This window comes from Patella vulgata, chromosome 2 (assembly GCF_932274485.2).
Source record: "Patella vulgata chromosome 2, xgPatVulg1.2, whole genome shotgun sequence".
Taxonomy (NCBI): domain Eukaryota; kingdom Metazoa; phylum Mollusca; class Gastropoda; family Patellidae; genus Patella; species Patella vulgata.
This window is the reverse complement of record NC_065880.2, coordinates 37,392,048-37,408,653: the sequence shown is the minus strand read 5'-3', so window position 1 is coordinate 37,408,653 and position 16,606 is coordinate 37,392,048. Positions and strand designations below refer to the sequence as shown.

The following is a 16,606-nucleotide window of genomic DNA, read 5'->3' as shown; positions in this document are numbered from 1 at the left end:
TGTTGAAAATTCTATAACATGTAATATATAAATAACATATAGGTAAATCACTTGATCACTCTATATGTAAGTATTGTTTGCATAATTTAATATGTGCATGATATGATTAATTTCATCTATACATTGTAAATCATTTCTGTTCCAAATTAAGCTGAAAATGCTTGCACAAATCTGTCTACTGCAATTTTTATTAATTCTCAACAGTGTTCATAGAATGTTTGATTTGTTTTTTTTACATTGATATATGTTAGTTAGACTTATATCAACAGTATGATGATATACATGATAGGTGTTAGTCCCTCCCTCCCCAGTTCCCCCTCCGCCCCTCCTCCCCCCAATACCATTTCTTGTTACCAGTCTTATTTCATTAGATTATTCCTCACTATTTAAGTCAACAATCTGTACAAAAAAAGATACATCACCCAATAAAATGAGTAATATTAAAAAAAAGTGTGTTTGTCAACTTTATAGATAATAATGAATGAAGGAAATGGAGTTAATTTTTATACTAATGAATGATTGAAATAGGGTTTAACTCCTACTCTTCTGTTCCAACCGGATTTATGAAGACAAGCATACATCATGCAGTGTGCTAAGAGGGAATTTTGCCTGGACAGCAATTCAATTCCAACTGTCATGGTTCTTTTACGTGCATGCCAAGGTGTACATGGCACCTTTTTCTAGCCCATCCAAATGACTATGTGGCCTTCAATCCTCCACCCACTGAGGGGAAACCATGTCGGAGAATCCTGAGGAACTTTATTGACCAACACCAGGATTGAACTCCGTACATCCAAATAAGAGAGCCAGCACCTTACCAACTCAGCTACCTCAACTCCTTGCTTTTGTTTAAAACAGTATGATCAACATTTTAGAATTCTAACCTAATTAATGTCATAGAGAAGTATAATTAAATCCAAAATTTTGGCATTTAAAGAATAAAACTCCCAAGCCAAATAGGGCAATATTTGGCATTTGAACTAAATAAAACTTAAAAAATTGAGTTTTTTCACCAGTTATAATTATTTCAATATTGATATCATCACATATCCCCAACACTGAAATGTTTGGAAAAGATACTTGTGTGCGTCTGGTAAATAAATATCGACAGAAAAAAAGGGAAAGAGCTTTGAAATTTTTTATATTTTCATCTGTGTGTTTGCAGTTACCTAGTATAGCATTTGGACATTTTTGTACAAAAAAGCATTTTTCTCAGCAACTACTCTACCGATAAACTCCTTTTAAATTCAACAGGATTTGAGCATAACCTATCAAATAAACAAAAAAATTGACATTAAAGTTAACCACAGTTCTGCCAGACTGACCTAGGTATAAGTGCTACATATAGTTAATTATTTCTATAAATGGTTTGTTGAGCATTGTCTAAGCTTTATGTGCTTAAATTCCATAACAAATACCTTAGTTCGTTAGTCAAATCTGCAAGGTGTTGTTGGTTTTTCATCTTGGGAGTTCAGGTTTATACCATAGGCCTATGTCCTTTTGTAACATCAGTAACTGGATTTTAGATTTGATTTGGCAAGAAAATAAACAGAAGATTTCGAATTGTTTACCCCACACTGAGATTATCAACTCTTTGTTGACAATTCATACCAAAACAATGGACGAGACTGGTCAATCATTAGAGAGAGAGAAATGGGGTTTAATGTCCACTCGACACAAACTAAGTCATTTTGGGGCTAACATAGTTCAATCTTTTATTGTCTCCCGCCTTTCAAAGAAAGCAGGGGAGTATTAAAATGGGTATGTCCGTCTGTCTGTCCGACACACTTTTTGGGACACAATAACATTCCTTGTAATTGAGCTAGAATGTTCAAACGGGATGTAGGTGTTTATTAGGTCAATACCTTGATGTAGTTCGAAGATGAGTTAAGCAGAGATAAGCAATTTGATTGGTTGATGCTTTGGGACATGATAACTTTAGTTCTAATTAAGTGAAAGTGATGAAATTTGGTGTATAGTTTTATTACATCAATAGGCCTACCTTGACTAAGTTCGATAATGAGCATTTTCTGCTCAGGGTAAGCAGAGCGATAAGCAATTTGATTGGTCGAGACTTTGGAACACAATAACTCTCATTCTAATTGAGCTAGAATGTTCACACTTGGCATAGGTGTTTATTAGATGAATGCCTTGATGGAGTTCGAAGATGAGAATTTTCTGCTTAGGGTAAACAGAGATAAGCAATTTGATTGATTGATGCTTTGGGACACGATAATTTTAGTTCTAAGTAAGTGAGAGTGGGGAGCGATAAGCAATTTGATTGGTCAAGACTTTGGAACATAACAACCCTACTTTTAATTGATTTAGAATATTTAAACTTGATGTAGATGTTCATTAGGTGAATGTCTTGACTGAGTTCAATGATTAACATTGCAGAGCTAAGCAATTTCATTGGTTGATGCTTTGGGACAAGATCTATCTGGTAGAGAGTGATGAAACTTAGTGTATAGTTGATAATCAGTTTGATTGCTTGATACTTTTGAAAAGAATAAATGCACTATTAATTAATATGTGTCTTCTATTTATCTTGGGATTTCAGCGGGGGACATCAGTCTCACTGGTGGCTTGTTTCTATAATTCTCTTGCATGGAAGGAAACCAGGTTGGACAGTCGACCCTACTCCTTGTCAACTTCAAACAGGGAAGAGAAACCATGCCACTTGACTTCATGACAGACCTTATAATCCAATGCACATGCGTTAAACCATGCAGCGACCTACTCGTCCCCCTGTCAGTCTAAATAGGTAGTAAGCTTTCTAATTGTTTTCCATTGTAAATTTCATATCCAAAGTTTGTATGTAGCTGGCTCACTAACTACATGTAGGGGGTCTCAGGTTCAGTCCCAGTGTTGGCCGAGAAAATTCTTTGGTTTAAGTGGTGCTGGATAGAAGGCCTGGCAAGGAAATGTGGTCTAGTCATTAGGATGGGACAAACTATCAAGGTCCAGCTGTGTACTTCTTTGTGTGCTTGTAAACAACACTAGCCAGGGGAAAATTTCCCTTATAGTACCCAGCATGGTGTACGAATTCAAACCTCATTTCATTTCACTGTGTAAATTTCTTCACTGCTAATGCTATTAAAATCTCTGACAAATGAATAATTTTTCCATAATCAAGATATGCATTGTTATCATCAGAATATAAAGAAGTGTGTTTGAATTTACATTTCCTGCCAGACATAAGGGAAATCAGGTATTAAAATAATGCCACAGCCAACAGATTTCTTTGATCTACTTTAGAAAAAAAATCGAGATAGTCAAGTCCCTTCAATACTTGGGCCAAGGCATAATATTGATTTAATATTGAAGTCAGTGGGCCAAGGTTTACCCGGCTGAATCCAGGTCCGCCTCTATTATTATCTCCCTTGACACAACCGGGAAAAGTAAACAGACAAGGAAGGTTTATCCACGGCTATTGTTGAAATATTACTTATTAGGTCACTGGCCTTAGGGCAAAACAATGGTGTCGTTAAAATATGTGACTGACAAATGATACAAACTATTGGTCAGAATGGCACTGAATGTTAGAACTATTGAGGGACATCTAGAAAAACAAGGGACCGGTCATGTATCAGTAAGTGGGCGGAGGCTAGTTAATATAATTATTCAATCATTACACTCCCTCCCACAGTATTAAAGTTCCGTAGCTAAGTCTTTAACTCAATATCATCCAAATTCTTGACATTGAAAACACGAATTATATGCCAATTTAAATCAACATTGATATTGTGATCTTACCGGGAAAAGAGATGGGCTTCTGATATCCATATATATAGGGCCTAATATTTAAGACAAAATAAACATTTTACCATTAGGCTACATATGAATCCTGTACCATAATGGGTTATACAGTGCCATTTGTAACAAGGGACTCGAAGAATGGGGCTAGACATATTCCACAAGTCATGTCAAATGGTGACGTCATATTCTTATTTGGAGAGCATACATAAGAACTATCGGTATAGACTGGAATAACCAGACGCTAGAAGTTGCCATTCGATTGACACATCTGGCGTATTTCGCTGAACATAATTGATTTGAAATTACAGTAAAAACGGAAACAATTGACTGGACATCAGTTTATATACATTCATATTCATTCATATTACATTATTATATGCGTTGCGACCCATTTAAGTGTCAATTTCTAGGTCCCAAAATTAGCGATTTAGCTCCTTTAGAAATACAATCTATGATGATGTTCACATATTACGGATAATGGTTATGCGAAGATGCCTAGACCCAGTGGTCATCCAATCAAAGGTGGAATTTTAAAATTCGAAATTATCTCAGGATTTTCCAGCAGGGTTTCCCCAATTTAAGTTCCTATCAAAACGATATCTGGACAGATGAAGTAGACCCACTTTGTCCCTCCGGCCACAAACTGTTCTGAAAGGATGTAGGATAGAGGGCCTGGGAAGGCACAGCGTCTAGACCAGTGGTTTTCAACCTTTTTTTTGCTAACGGCACACCTTGGAACACATGAAAATATAGCGGCACACTTGGCTAAATATATATATGAAAAATATTTGAATGTTGCAAAATAAAAACATGGCAAGTCATAGACGGCATACAACCATATAGACACAAACTAGTCATAAACACATAGAATGACTCCAACTAAATAAAGAGAAACACAACTATGAACTTACCAGCACCAGTGAATACTCAATTGGGATCACATGGTTTTTTGCAGCACCAGTGAATACTCAATTGGGATCACATGGTTTTTTGCAGCACCAGTGAATACTCAATTGGGATCACATGGTTTTTTGCAGCACCAGTGAATACTCAATTGGGATCACATGGTTTTTTGCATTTTCTTAGTGTGCCGTTCAAAATTTCACGGCACACTTAGGAGGAGCTGAAGAGTAGGCCATAGCGCTGACCAAAATTTCCTTTTAAAATAGCACAGATGGCGTGTGAATGTCTTCATTAGCCTTGTTGAGCAGAAAAAGATAAGATAAGATTTTATTGTATCGATACATCCACTGAGGATAGCATAGCCTACAATATAAACATGTACATAAATTTATTTAATGCACAAAATATAAAAAGGTAATTGACAGAAGGAAAACTATTTTCATTTGCTCTGTAAGAAATGTAAGTAAGGTTCCAAACAAGACATCTATTCTTATTTTTCTTAATTTAATTGACTGTAAGAATAACTATTTATAAAGCCTTTGATAGAGTTTGGAGAGAAGGTCTTTTCTACAAACTATGGTTTAGTTTTATAAAGTAAGTCAGTGGTCCTCTCGGGCTTATAAATATGGTAGTTTCCTATAATAATTTATTATTGATATCGTACCAAATCTTTTTATACAGCTTTACAACAACTGACCAGATACGATTGTTAATGTTTAAAAGATTTGCTTTGAGAGAAAAAAAATGTATTTATTTCACATGTTATGAAACATGTTTTTGTTAAACAGATTTTGTTACTTTGTATGACACTAAAGTAACAAAAAATAATACAGGAGCACCATGACCAACACATTCTGCAGAACATATTCTATGCGAAATTCTGTAGTAAACAGATGTCCAAATTATAAATTCTTTAGCATGGATCAGTTTCCCGTCATTATTCTGAAGGAATAAGTATGCGGTGAAATTCCACAGAAAACTACAGTTTGCTTGTCTGTAATCAGAAAACAATTTTATGGTATACAATTACTGTTTATTACTGAGCAATGTTTCAAGCAATTGATCCTGTGTAGTTACGGTTCAGTTACTACCTAAATGCCATTCAAACAGGTTCTTATACGTTTGTCTACAAAACCTATAGAACAAAATATTTTTCTATAGTTTTTTATATGTTGAAATTTTGTATACTTATTCCTTATACCCTAAGGATGATCCCTATTGTTTTTGGTGCATGCCCCCCCACCGCCCCCCAGGGGCTGAGCCCCACCCATTTTTTGTATTTATTTGTTTGTCATATACAGGATACATTTCTTAACAGATCAGATCATCTTGAAACTTTGGATACTTATTCCTTATACCCTAAGGATCACCCCTATTGTTTTTGATGCATCTTCAACCCCCAGGGACAGAGCCACTCCCATTTTCTCTTTGTGTGTCTGTGTGTCGCCTACAGGCCGCAATTCTTAATGGATCGTCTTAAAAACTTTTCATACTTATTCCTTATACCCTAAAGATGACCATTATTATTTTTGGTGCATGCCTGACACCCTCGGACAGAGCCATACTCAAGTTTTTTGTGTGTCTTTGTGTCGCCGACAGGCCGCAATTCTTTACAGATCCTTTTGATACTTTACTTCTAAGGATGATCCTATTGTTTTTGGTGTTACCAGACCCCCAGGGGCTGAGCCACACCTGTTTTTGCTTTGTGTGTCTGTGCCACAATTTTTAATGGATCGTCTTGGAACTTGATATAAGTATTCCTTATAGCCTAAGAACGGCAACTACTGATTTTGGTGCATGGCCCGACTCCTAGGGGCAGAGGCAAGCCATTTTTTTTTATATATTTAGCGTCTGAATGCCACAATTCTGAAAGGATTATCTTGGAACTTAGTATATATTTTCCTTATACCCCAAAAACGGCATCTATTGATCTTGCTACATGGTCCACCCCTCGGGCAGTTCCACACCCACTTTTTGTTTAATATTTTGTCTGTAAATAATCTACAGGTTGCAATTATTAACATATTGGGATCCAATTCAGAATGATCCATCAAAGGGTTATACCCATTTATATTGGTCTACAGGCTGGAATTCTGAATCTGAATGGATCATCTTGAAACTTGGCATATTTATTCCTTATACCGTAAAAATAGCAACTATTTATTTTGGTGCATGTCCCGACCCCACAGGGGCGATGTCACACCCACATTTTGTTAAATTTAGTCTGTAAATTTGGCAAAACAAACTCAATGCCTAGCCTTCTTTATTTTAAAGTATAGAAAACTATGGGATTGCACAACTGACTTAAGGATACAACTAACCTATAGTATCTAAGTTTTCACATGAAGGATAGATTACAGTGAATGTAACATTTATCAATCAAATACAAGAAGGGTATCTAAATATTGGTCATATGGTACTCCTACAGACTCATTAAATACATAGGCTACAGATGGCATTGATGTTTGAATTTATGTGGGAGACAGATAAAATGAAGCTTCAAAATCAGTTATAAACTAGAAATACAATTGCATTTCATATAATCAAATAGTGAAATGTGCAGGTGGCATCAATGTTAGGGTAGATACAATTATTAAGAATGCAATTTCAAATTTAGTTCAGTTTCATATCAAAGAATCAACCCCCCAAAAATTATAGTTGGCTAATTAAATATGCATTGATTGATAGCATTGATGTTCATACTTATACAGGAAAAGTAAGGTCTATTTTAGATTTTATTGAAATTCATTCACTAAAAATAAATATATAGCCTTGCAAAAAGTGTGACTGAGTGGCAAGAAGGACACTATTTAATTTAGCTTTCTGTTCACAATAAATTATGAACTTTATCCCCATGTAATAATAATTCATTTTGGTTATCATGTTAATTTCAGATAAAAGAATTTTATTGTTAGGTAAAACTTTGCAGAACAAAAATACATGCACATGTATATGTATTATAGTTATACACAATAATTAAAACTATGTAATTTTCTTTTAAATATTACTTTGAATATAAATGGGTTATCTATAGTATTGAAACCCTAAAACTTATAATATTTAAAGGAGCTAAATCGCTAATATTTTGGGCCTAGAAATTGACACATATGGGTCGCAACACATATAATAATGTAATATGAATTTATATACATGTATACTGTTTTACATTCAATCGTTTCCGTTTTACTGTGAATTGCCATCAGTTATGTTCGGCGAAATACGCCAGTGGTCTCAACCGAAAGACAGTTTCTAGCATCTGGTTATTCCAGTCAACACCGATAGTATATATTGTGCATGCTCTCCAAATAAGAATATGGCATCACCGTTTGACATGACTTGTCGAATATGTCTAGCTTCATTCTTTGAGCACCTTGTTACAGATGGCGCTGAAACACATTATGGTACACGATTCGTGTACCAATTGTAAAATGTTTATTTTGTCTTAAATATTGGATATCAGAAGCCCATCTTTTCCAGGTAAGACCACAACACCAATGCTGATTTAAATTGCAAAAAAATTTGTGTTTTCAATGTCGAAGATTTTGGATGATATTTTACGGACTTAGCTACTTTAATATGGATTTTTTAATGAACAGCTTATTAACACATAATTAAACTTTCGATCAATGTATGCATCTCATAAAAAGATTATATTTTGGAGAATAAAACTGTTTAATTTTGTGTGAAAAGCCTGTTAAAACCTTGAGCAACTAACTTAATATACGTGATACGTTTTTAAACAATTTAAACTTGTCAGTCTTCATCTGAAAATTAGTCCGGACGCCAGGCCCGAGAACCCACTTTTGTTTGATATATAATGTTTCTCCCTGGATTATTGTTGGGTAGGGTCCCCTTGATTTTTCCAGAGTGGATTTGGTCGTGTCACCCTTGGTGAAAATTAAATATTCAAGATGGCGGCCAAAAATGGATCAAACCAGCCTTTTACTTTATAAAAATAATGTATAGGTTAAATTTACCTTCGTTATCAAGTACAGCACATGGGTCATTCATTGTTTAAACTTTTAAAGGAACGGCAATCGATTATCAGGTCACCCAACGAAACAATTGACCCGAAATCTTAAAAGAATTACGTGTCCAAATGACTCAATATTTTGAGCTGAAATTTTCAGACAAGGTAAATACACCATCCTCTATATTGTGGTGCTTAAATTTCATATGTACACAGCAGGGTAACTATAGAAGTCATAATTTTTATCCAATTTAAAAAAACGTTCTATTATATCACCGTTACACACTAAGGATGACTAAGTTCGAATTTTGTGAAAATCGGCCCAAAATTGACAGACAAAATGGCCGCCATTCGTTCCCAAATAGCGTAAGAATATGGTATATCAAGGTTGTGGACCCTATAGGGGTCACAATTTTTATCCGATTTTGTTGAAACTTGAAATGTAAGTTTATAACCCAAAGATCTCGGTTCCTTTCGATATTCGTGCATATCGGACCGTAACTTCCTGAATTATGACCCCTGATTGTACGAAAAATCACGTTTTTAGCTTGTGGACCCTACAGAAGTCATAATTTTTATCCGATTTAAAAAACTGTATTATTATATTACCGTTCCACCCTTACTTAGGACAGTTGAGTTCGAATTTTGTGAAAATCGCCCCAAAATTGACAGACAAAATGGCCGCCGTTCGTTCTCAATTAGCGTAAAAATATGGTATATCAAGGTTGTGGACCCTATAGAGGTCACAATTTTTATCCGATGTTGTTGAAACTTGAAATATAAGTTTATAACCCAAAGATCTCGGTTCCTTTCAATATTTGCCCATATTGGACCGTAACTTCCTGAATTATGGCCCCTGATTGTACGAAAAATCATGTTTTTAGCTTGTGGACCCATTACAGGTCATAATTTTTATCCGATTTAAAAAACCGTATTATTATATTACCATTCCACCCTAAGGACAGTTGAGTTTGAATTTTGTGAAAATCGCCCCAAAATTGACAGACAAAATGGCCGCCGTTCGATCTCAAATAGCGTAAAAATATTTTTATCCGATTTTGTTGAAACTTGAAATGTAAGTTTATAACACAAAGATCTCAGTTCCTTTCGATATATGCGCATATCGAATTGTAATTTCCTGAATTATGGCCCTTGACTGTAGGAAAAATCACTTTCTTGTTAGCTTGTTCTCTATCCATCTCTCGAAAATGTGGGCGTATCCTGCCTGGCAGCCGCTGGTTTGTCTGAGACATTGTTCAAATCGGGATGGTCCCTTTAAATTGTTGAAGGTAAAGAGTCAGACATTCTGGACTGTGCTTTGACATATTGGACATATGAGGATCTTTATTATCAAATAATTATGTTAAAGATATCTATTTTATTTTCTTCAGAGATTTTTACCTAAGAAGAGAAACTGGTGCTTTTTAATAGATACAACTCTTCATTGTCACCAAGAAAGTACAAATAAAGTATGATTAATTTTTTTTAATAGATGGTGTTACAAAGGAACGCAAAAAGTGGTCAAAATGTAATGTTTCCTGGGTTTTTCTTCCTCTTTTCTCGAAATTGATGGTGACTCATAGGATATTTAATGCATCACACTTCCTTATAATAAATTTGTATAATTATTTTGTCAAACACCTATAAAATATTATATATTACAGCAGTCATCGGTAGCTACATCAATAGACCTAAAACAAGCTCAATCTATAAAGAAAGTAACCACAGATCGCACAGGAATGCAGTTTGAAATTGCTACTAAGGATAAAACAACTGTCTTTGTAAGTATCATTATTTCTATACCTTTCTGAGAGAGAGAGAGAGAGAGAGAGAGAGAGAGAGAGAGAAATGGGGTTTAACATACATTCGACACAAACTAGATCATTTTGGGACTAACACATGTTTAATTTTATTTCAATAATTCGCTTGCACGTAGGGGTCTTTGGGAAGAAACCGGAGGAAACCCACAAGACTGGACAGGCAACCCTACTCCTTGTCACGTACAACCGGGGAATCAAAACCATACCAGTTGACTCTATGACAGACCTTATGATACAGTGCACACATGCTAACCATTTGGCCACCAAACCCCCCTCCATACCTTTCAAAATGCAATTTAATTGGCAGAAAATCTCTGGGAAGAATACTAGAACTATAACAATAGTTTGCCAGAATCTAACCATCCTGGTTGCTTTTAAAGTTAATTACAATGTAAGATTTAGATAAAGAGCTGACAGTTCTTGCTATAATAATTAAACCAGCGGTTACCATGCAAGATACACACACATTTTGAAAGAGATGGACAGCGAACAAGCTAAAAAAAAATAATGCGATTTTTATACGCCCACATTTTCATGTGGACGTATATTGTCGTCGCCCCTGTCCGTCCGTCCACAATTGTTTGTGAACACTCTACAGGTCCAAATTTTTATCCGATTTCAATGAAACTTGAAATATAGGTTTATCACCCTATGATCTTGGTTCCTTTTGATATTGGCATGTATTGGACTGTAACTTCATGGATTATGGCCCTTGATTGTAAGGAAAATCACGTTTTTAGCTTGTGAACACTGTAGAGGTCACAATTTTTATCCGATTTGGTTTAAACTTGAAATGTATGTTTATAACCCACAGATCTTGGTTCCTTTCGATATTCGCGCATATGGGACCATAACTTTCTGAATTATGGCCCCTGATTGTACAAAAAAAATCGTGTTTTTAGCTTGTGGACCCCATAGAGGTCACAATTTTTATCCGAATTTAAAAAAACGTTACAATATATCACTGTTACACCCTAAGGATGGTTGAGTTCGAATTTTTGGTACAATCAGGGGCCATAATACACGAAGTTACAGTCCGATACATGCCTGAGATTTTTTGGAGATAAACCTATATTTCAAGTTTCGTCAAAATCAGATAAAAATTGTGACCTGTAGACTGTCCACGAACAAACCATGGACTGACGTCTGGACGGACAGGGACAATGATAATATAAGTCCACATAAAAATGTGGCTTATGTGGGCGTATAAAAATAAATAATAGAAATGAAATATGTTGAAAATTTCAATCAAATCACTTCATTCTGATTGGAGTTACGGCCATTTGAAGAACATTGTAGTCTTGATTGCCATTGCTACTGTTGTTACGATAATAAACAAAGTCTCGATTATCCATTTTTTAATGAAAATATTAACTGACAATCGTGTTTAAATCGTTGAAAATCAAAACCATCTGATGGTCTAGAGAGTTGATTATGGGCTTGGTATGTGAATAATTGTCTAATTAATGATTTCTATAACTTTTGAGACCAAAGGAAAGATCTGCATTAAGCAGATTTAGCTCTTACATAATGCATCTTTAAAGTTTAAACTGTGGTCCAACACATTTAGTAACTGTGGTTCATGCTAGAGCATGCAATGAATTCTCCCATTGGTTCTACCGTGACCATCTGGAGCAAAATTTTCGCAAGATAGTCAAATAGCCTAGAAATGAGGTTTCATACATGTATACAAATTACAACATCTCTGCAGGTCCAAATTCTTTACAATTTTTTTCTATAAATTGACATGCATTTTTCTTTGAGTTGAAATTTAGAATGTCACAGTTCAAATTTATAAAATGTTGTGATTGTGAATTAGTTCTGAGTTCATGATGGAAGATTTTTTATTTAGGTATAACCAAGGACATATTTAATTTCAGTTCGTAAATTTTCGAACAAGTCCTGCCAAGATATCTTTGAGGTTATATTTTATTCTATAATGCATGTGAACACTACGCAGGACAAAGTTTTTAATGGATTGTTTAATGAATTGGTTTGACTAAAGAGGGGACCCTATCAAGTTTGGGGGTCACAAATCATTGGGTTACCATCCCTGGAGGTGTAGTATCGGGTGTTCTATAAAGAATAAGTGTAAGCTACTTCGCTTCATATGCAGCAGCCTGTTTCATTTGACAGCAATGTCTAATGACCAAAAGTAAAGTCTCTTTGTTTTTTATTATTATTCTACATTATTTTTCAGACTGCCAGTTCTCCAGAAGAATGCAATGACTGGGTTAAACATCTACAGACAGCTATGACCAGAAATGATAATAATGTGTTAGTATTGCCATTGTATTACCTTAGAAGGGCAACATGCTTGAATATGAGTCAAACATAGTGTCTAAGACCATACTCATAAAAAACATTATTCACATCAATCAATTCTAAATTTACCATCAGTTTCTATTGTTTTCACACCGCCATCTTCCTAACTGGGCCTGAGTTCATAAAGATAGGTAACCAGTCAGTGAAACATACATGTACATCACAATGAGCATTTAAAAGTGGTTATGGGCAACATAGAAACATTCTATTAATTAAGCTTCTATATGTCACCGTAACATAAACGATGTATATAAGCTTAGAATTCAAGTCAATCAGATGATAACTTTGGTCTTTAGAGCTTTGATTGGTATGGACAGATGGTTTGACTGTAATCTACAACCATATTTAAATGTAGTGTTATATAAAAAAGTGAAAAGGTTATATGTAGGTCAAGTTTTGAATGTCATTTAGAAGTTATGCACAAACTGAACCATAAAAGTATAAGTATTTTGAGATTATGGTTTTATAATTTATATAGTGCATTGCAGGGACTCAGTGAGAGGGACGCAATGACGAACTTTGCGTCATGGTTTTGAGTTTTTGCGCCCCCCTTGAGTTTTTGTGCCCCCTTGCAAATGGCAAACAATCATGCAGTTTCAACGTGATTTTCAACATTATAATCATAATGCTTAACTAGTGTCAAACATATACCGGGAGTCGGATATGAAACAAAACAACTCTAGCATGTTCCACACAGACTAATATTACCTGGCGGCACTGGGAGCCCCCCCTCTCCCACCCACACATATATTGTTTTTGGGAGGCCCGGATGGGATCTTGTTCTTATGCAAAATCATGGGTCTACAGGCCCCTGGCACAATGAAAAAATTTCAGTTTGCATTTTCACATAAATTTCTATATGGCTATTTATAACTTTAGTTCATATACCAACTAGCGAATTCTTCTTATTAATTCATTTTTTTTTTCAATAAATGGATATAATTTATTACATTACAGGAAATCAAATTCATCAAGTGATGTAGAACAAGTTCAATCACAGTCTGTATCATTGCCAGATGATTATGCAGAAATATGTGATCCTATCGTAGAAATGAGGCATAAATCAAATACAGCTAACGAAAACCAAACAGAAAGTTCAATCTATGAATCTGTAAACATAGATGATGACGTATTTAACAGAGCAAGTCAGACTGTAGATCAAGATATTAACAAGAGTGACGCACACAAATCGAAAAGTTCAACCAAGTCTGTTGAATATACTAAAGTCTTACAAAAAAATCAAAGGACACAACAAAATAATAATAAACAGTCTGAAACAGTTCAGACGAATATCTTTCGAAATCGTGACAACAGTTCAGATTCTGATGGTGAATCGATAGATGACATCCATGCCTTAATTCCACAATCTTTTCCATCTATTCCAAAAGATCAACACACATTAAACAAAAAGGATTTAAGTCCATTGTCAGATTTACAAAATTTTCTATCGAATAATAACTTCAAAAGGGGATCATATCAACATGGTGATAATGAAGATCCATTTAAATCATTGAAAAGTTACATGAACTCATTGAACGTACAATCAAACTAGTACATGGCATTAAAAACTCCATAAAGCTAATTTTGTATATTTGTATTGTTTATTGTTTAGTCACTTGCAAAATAAAGGCTGAATGGTTACTATCTGTTACAAAATTTGAATAGTAATTTAAAAATTACTTTTGCTTTTGTTCAATGTGTAAGTTAAAACATGCAAATCAAAAAAATAACATGATTAATTTCAATTCTGCACAAAAAAAAAATCTCGACAAAAATAATTTAGTCAAATAACTCTGAGTTTCAGAATATATTACCACGCAGTATTTTCACAATTAGTTGCTTTACAAAATGATATAACACATATATATAGATGTTTGTTCCAGGCTACTTCCTTATCATAGCAGTTAGAAATGTTGCTTGAAGGAGTTAAATCGCTAATATTTGATACCTAGAAATTGACATATATGGGTCGAAATGCATATAATAATGTAATTTGAAAGTATATAAACTGATTTACATTCAATCGTTTCCGTTTTTACCCTAATTTCAAATCAGTTATGGTCGACGAAATACACGAGAAGTCTCAATTAAATGGCAATCTCTAGCACCTGGTTATTCCAGTCTACAGCAGTAGTATTTATTGCGCATGCTCTTCAGATAAGAACATGACGTCACCGTTTGACACGACTTGTGGAGTATGTCTAGTCTCGTTCTTTGAGTCCCTTGTTACAAATGGTGCTGAAACACAGTCTGGTACACGATTTGTGTACCAATGGTAAAATGTTTATTTTGTCTTAAATATTGGATATCAGAACATCAATGTTTAATTAAATTCACAAATAATTTGTGTTTTCAATGTCAAAGACTGGGCATACTTTAATGCATGTGCCGACTGCATCAAAAAATATCTCAACAAATCATGACAGCTGAAAAATATTTGTTACTTAAAATACATCACAATTCTACTCACACCACCTCAGCTGCCGGGACTGGTAGAACTGTGACAGGGCTGAATTATCAATTTAGGACTGACAATCGAGCACCCTTATTGCAATACATTCAGAATTATAAACTGGGCACAACAATGTTTGAAAAAAATCTATTAACATAAAAATGTAAAGATAATCTTTTGAGAATAGGCAATATCTTTCCTTGTTAATTACAAAAGTACATATTTATGAAGTAAATAGAATGTCTAGTGTAATGTTATGTCAATTTTCAATCCAAAATTACCATATGATCTATTTAGAGTATAATCATAGTACTGGTTTTCATAGAAAATGTCTAAGAATTCTCCCATTATTATTATTATTATTGTAGTACTTCTTTTAGTTTAGTAAAGATCCTTTTTTTACAATAAAATACTTTAATATTATTGTCTATTGTTTTTTTTTTATTTATGTAATGTCAATGCACATTTTACGATAGTGTATTTATGAGGAAAATAGTTTTCCTGCTTCAATAAACTTTTTTTTTGTATTTGAATAGTGTGTAATGACAATGTTAAGCATAATCCAAATTTAATAGTGTTTTTACACAAGTTCATTCAAGTCTGGCAGATATGACTCAAACAAGAGCCTTGGTTGAAACAAGCCAACAGTGAGGTTGATGGCCCCTGCCTAAATCCCAAAATAAATAGATGACACATATCGATTACTTGCACATTTATCTTTTTGTAAAACATCAACCAATCAAATTGTTTATCTCTGCTTAGCCTTAGCAAAAAATGGTTATTATCGAAACAAAGTCAAGACAATTAGCAAATGAATATCTACACCAAGTTTGAGAGAGAGAGAGAGAAATGGGGTTTAACATCCACTCGTCACAAACTAAGTCATTTCGGGACTAACGTATGGTTTAATTTTTTTTATATACTCTTCAAAAAAAATATGATATGATAAATAGTCATGGACACTTGACATGCTTTGAGAGTATGTTCACAGATGAAGAACTTATCACCCCAACAGAACCACTGAGCTGCACATGCGACACGCAATAGCGCCATACACGTGGGAGGGGTTCATTGTCAAATTTGACACTTCAAGGAAGGGTTGATGAAAACTGGAGTTTGCTGGTATATCCTATCCATGTTTGCTTTCCTATCGGTTCTTGCATAAGATTTACTGTTTAGCGTATCTTTGCTTTAGTGTGTTATGTTTAATTTGATCGGGAGACCTGTTCTTCGGAATCTACGTCAACCGACAACACTGCAAGAATTGGCCGTGGCACTGCAAGAGGAGTGGGCCAGATTGCTCTAAATCATGATTGAACAGTTGATTAGGAGAGAGAGAGAAATGGGGTTTAACGTCCACTCAACACAAACTAGGTC

General features: G+C 34.6%; 1 protein-coding gene across 1 annotated transcript; it reads left to right on the top strand.

Annotated features, from left to right (window-relative positions):
* The first annotated feature begins 3,393 nt into the window (after nucleotides 1-3,393).
* On the top strand, nucleotides 3,394-15,653 carry LOC126810513 (src kinase-associated phosphoprotein 2). Its single transcript, XM_050535618.2, has 5 exons — nucleotides 3,394-3,592; nucleotides 10,024-10,101; nucleotides 10,297-10,413; nucleotides 12,653-12,729; nucleotides 13,735-15,653. The coding sequence occupies exons 1-5, from the start codon at nucleotides 3,530-3,532 to the stop codon at nucleotides 14,327-14,329; spliced, it is 930 nt and encodes a 309-aa protein (XP_050391575.1). The 5' UTR covers nucleotides 3,394-3,529; the 3' UTR covers nucleotides 14,330-15,653.
* Nucleotides 15,654-16,606: the final 953 nt, after the last annotated feature.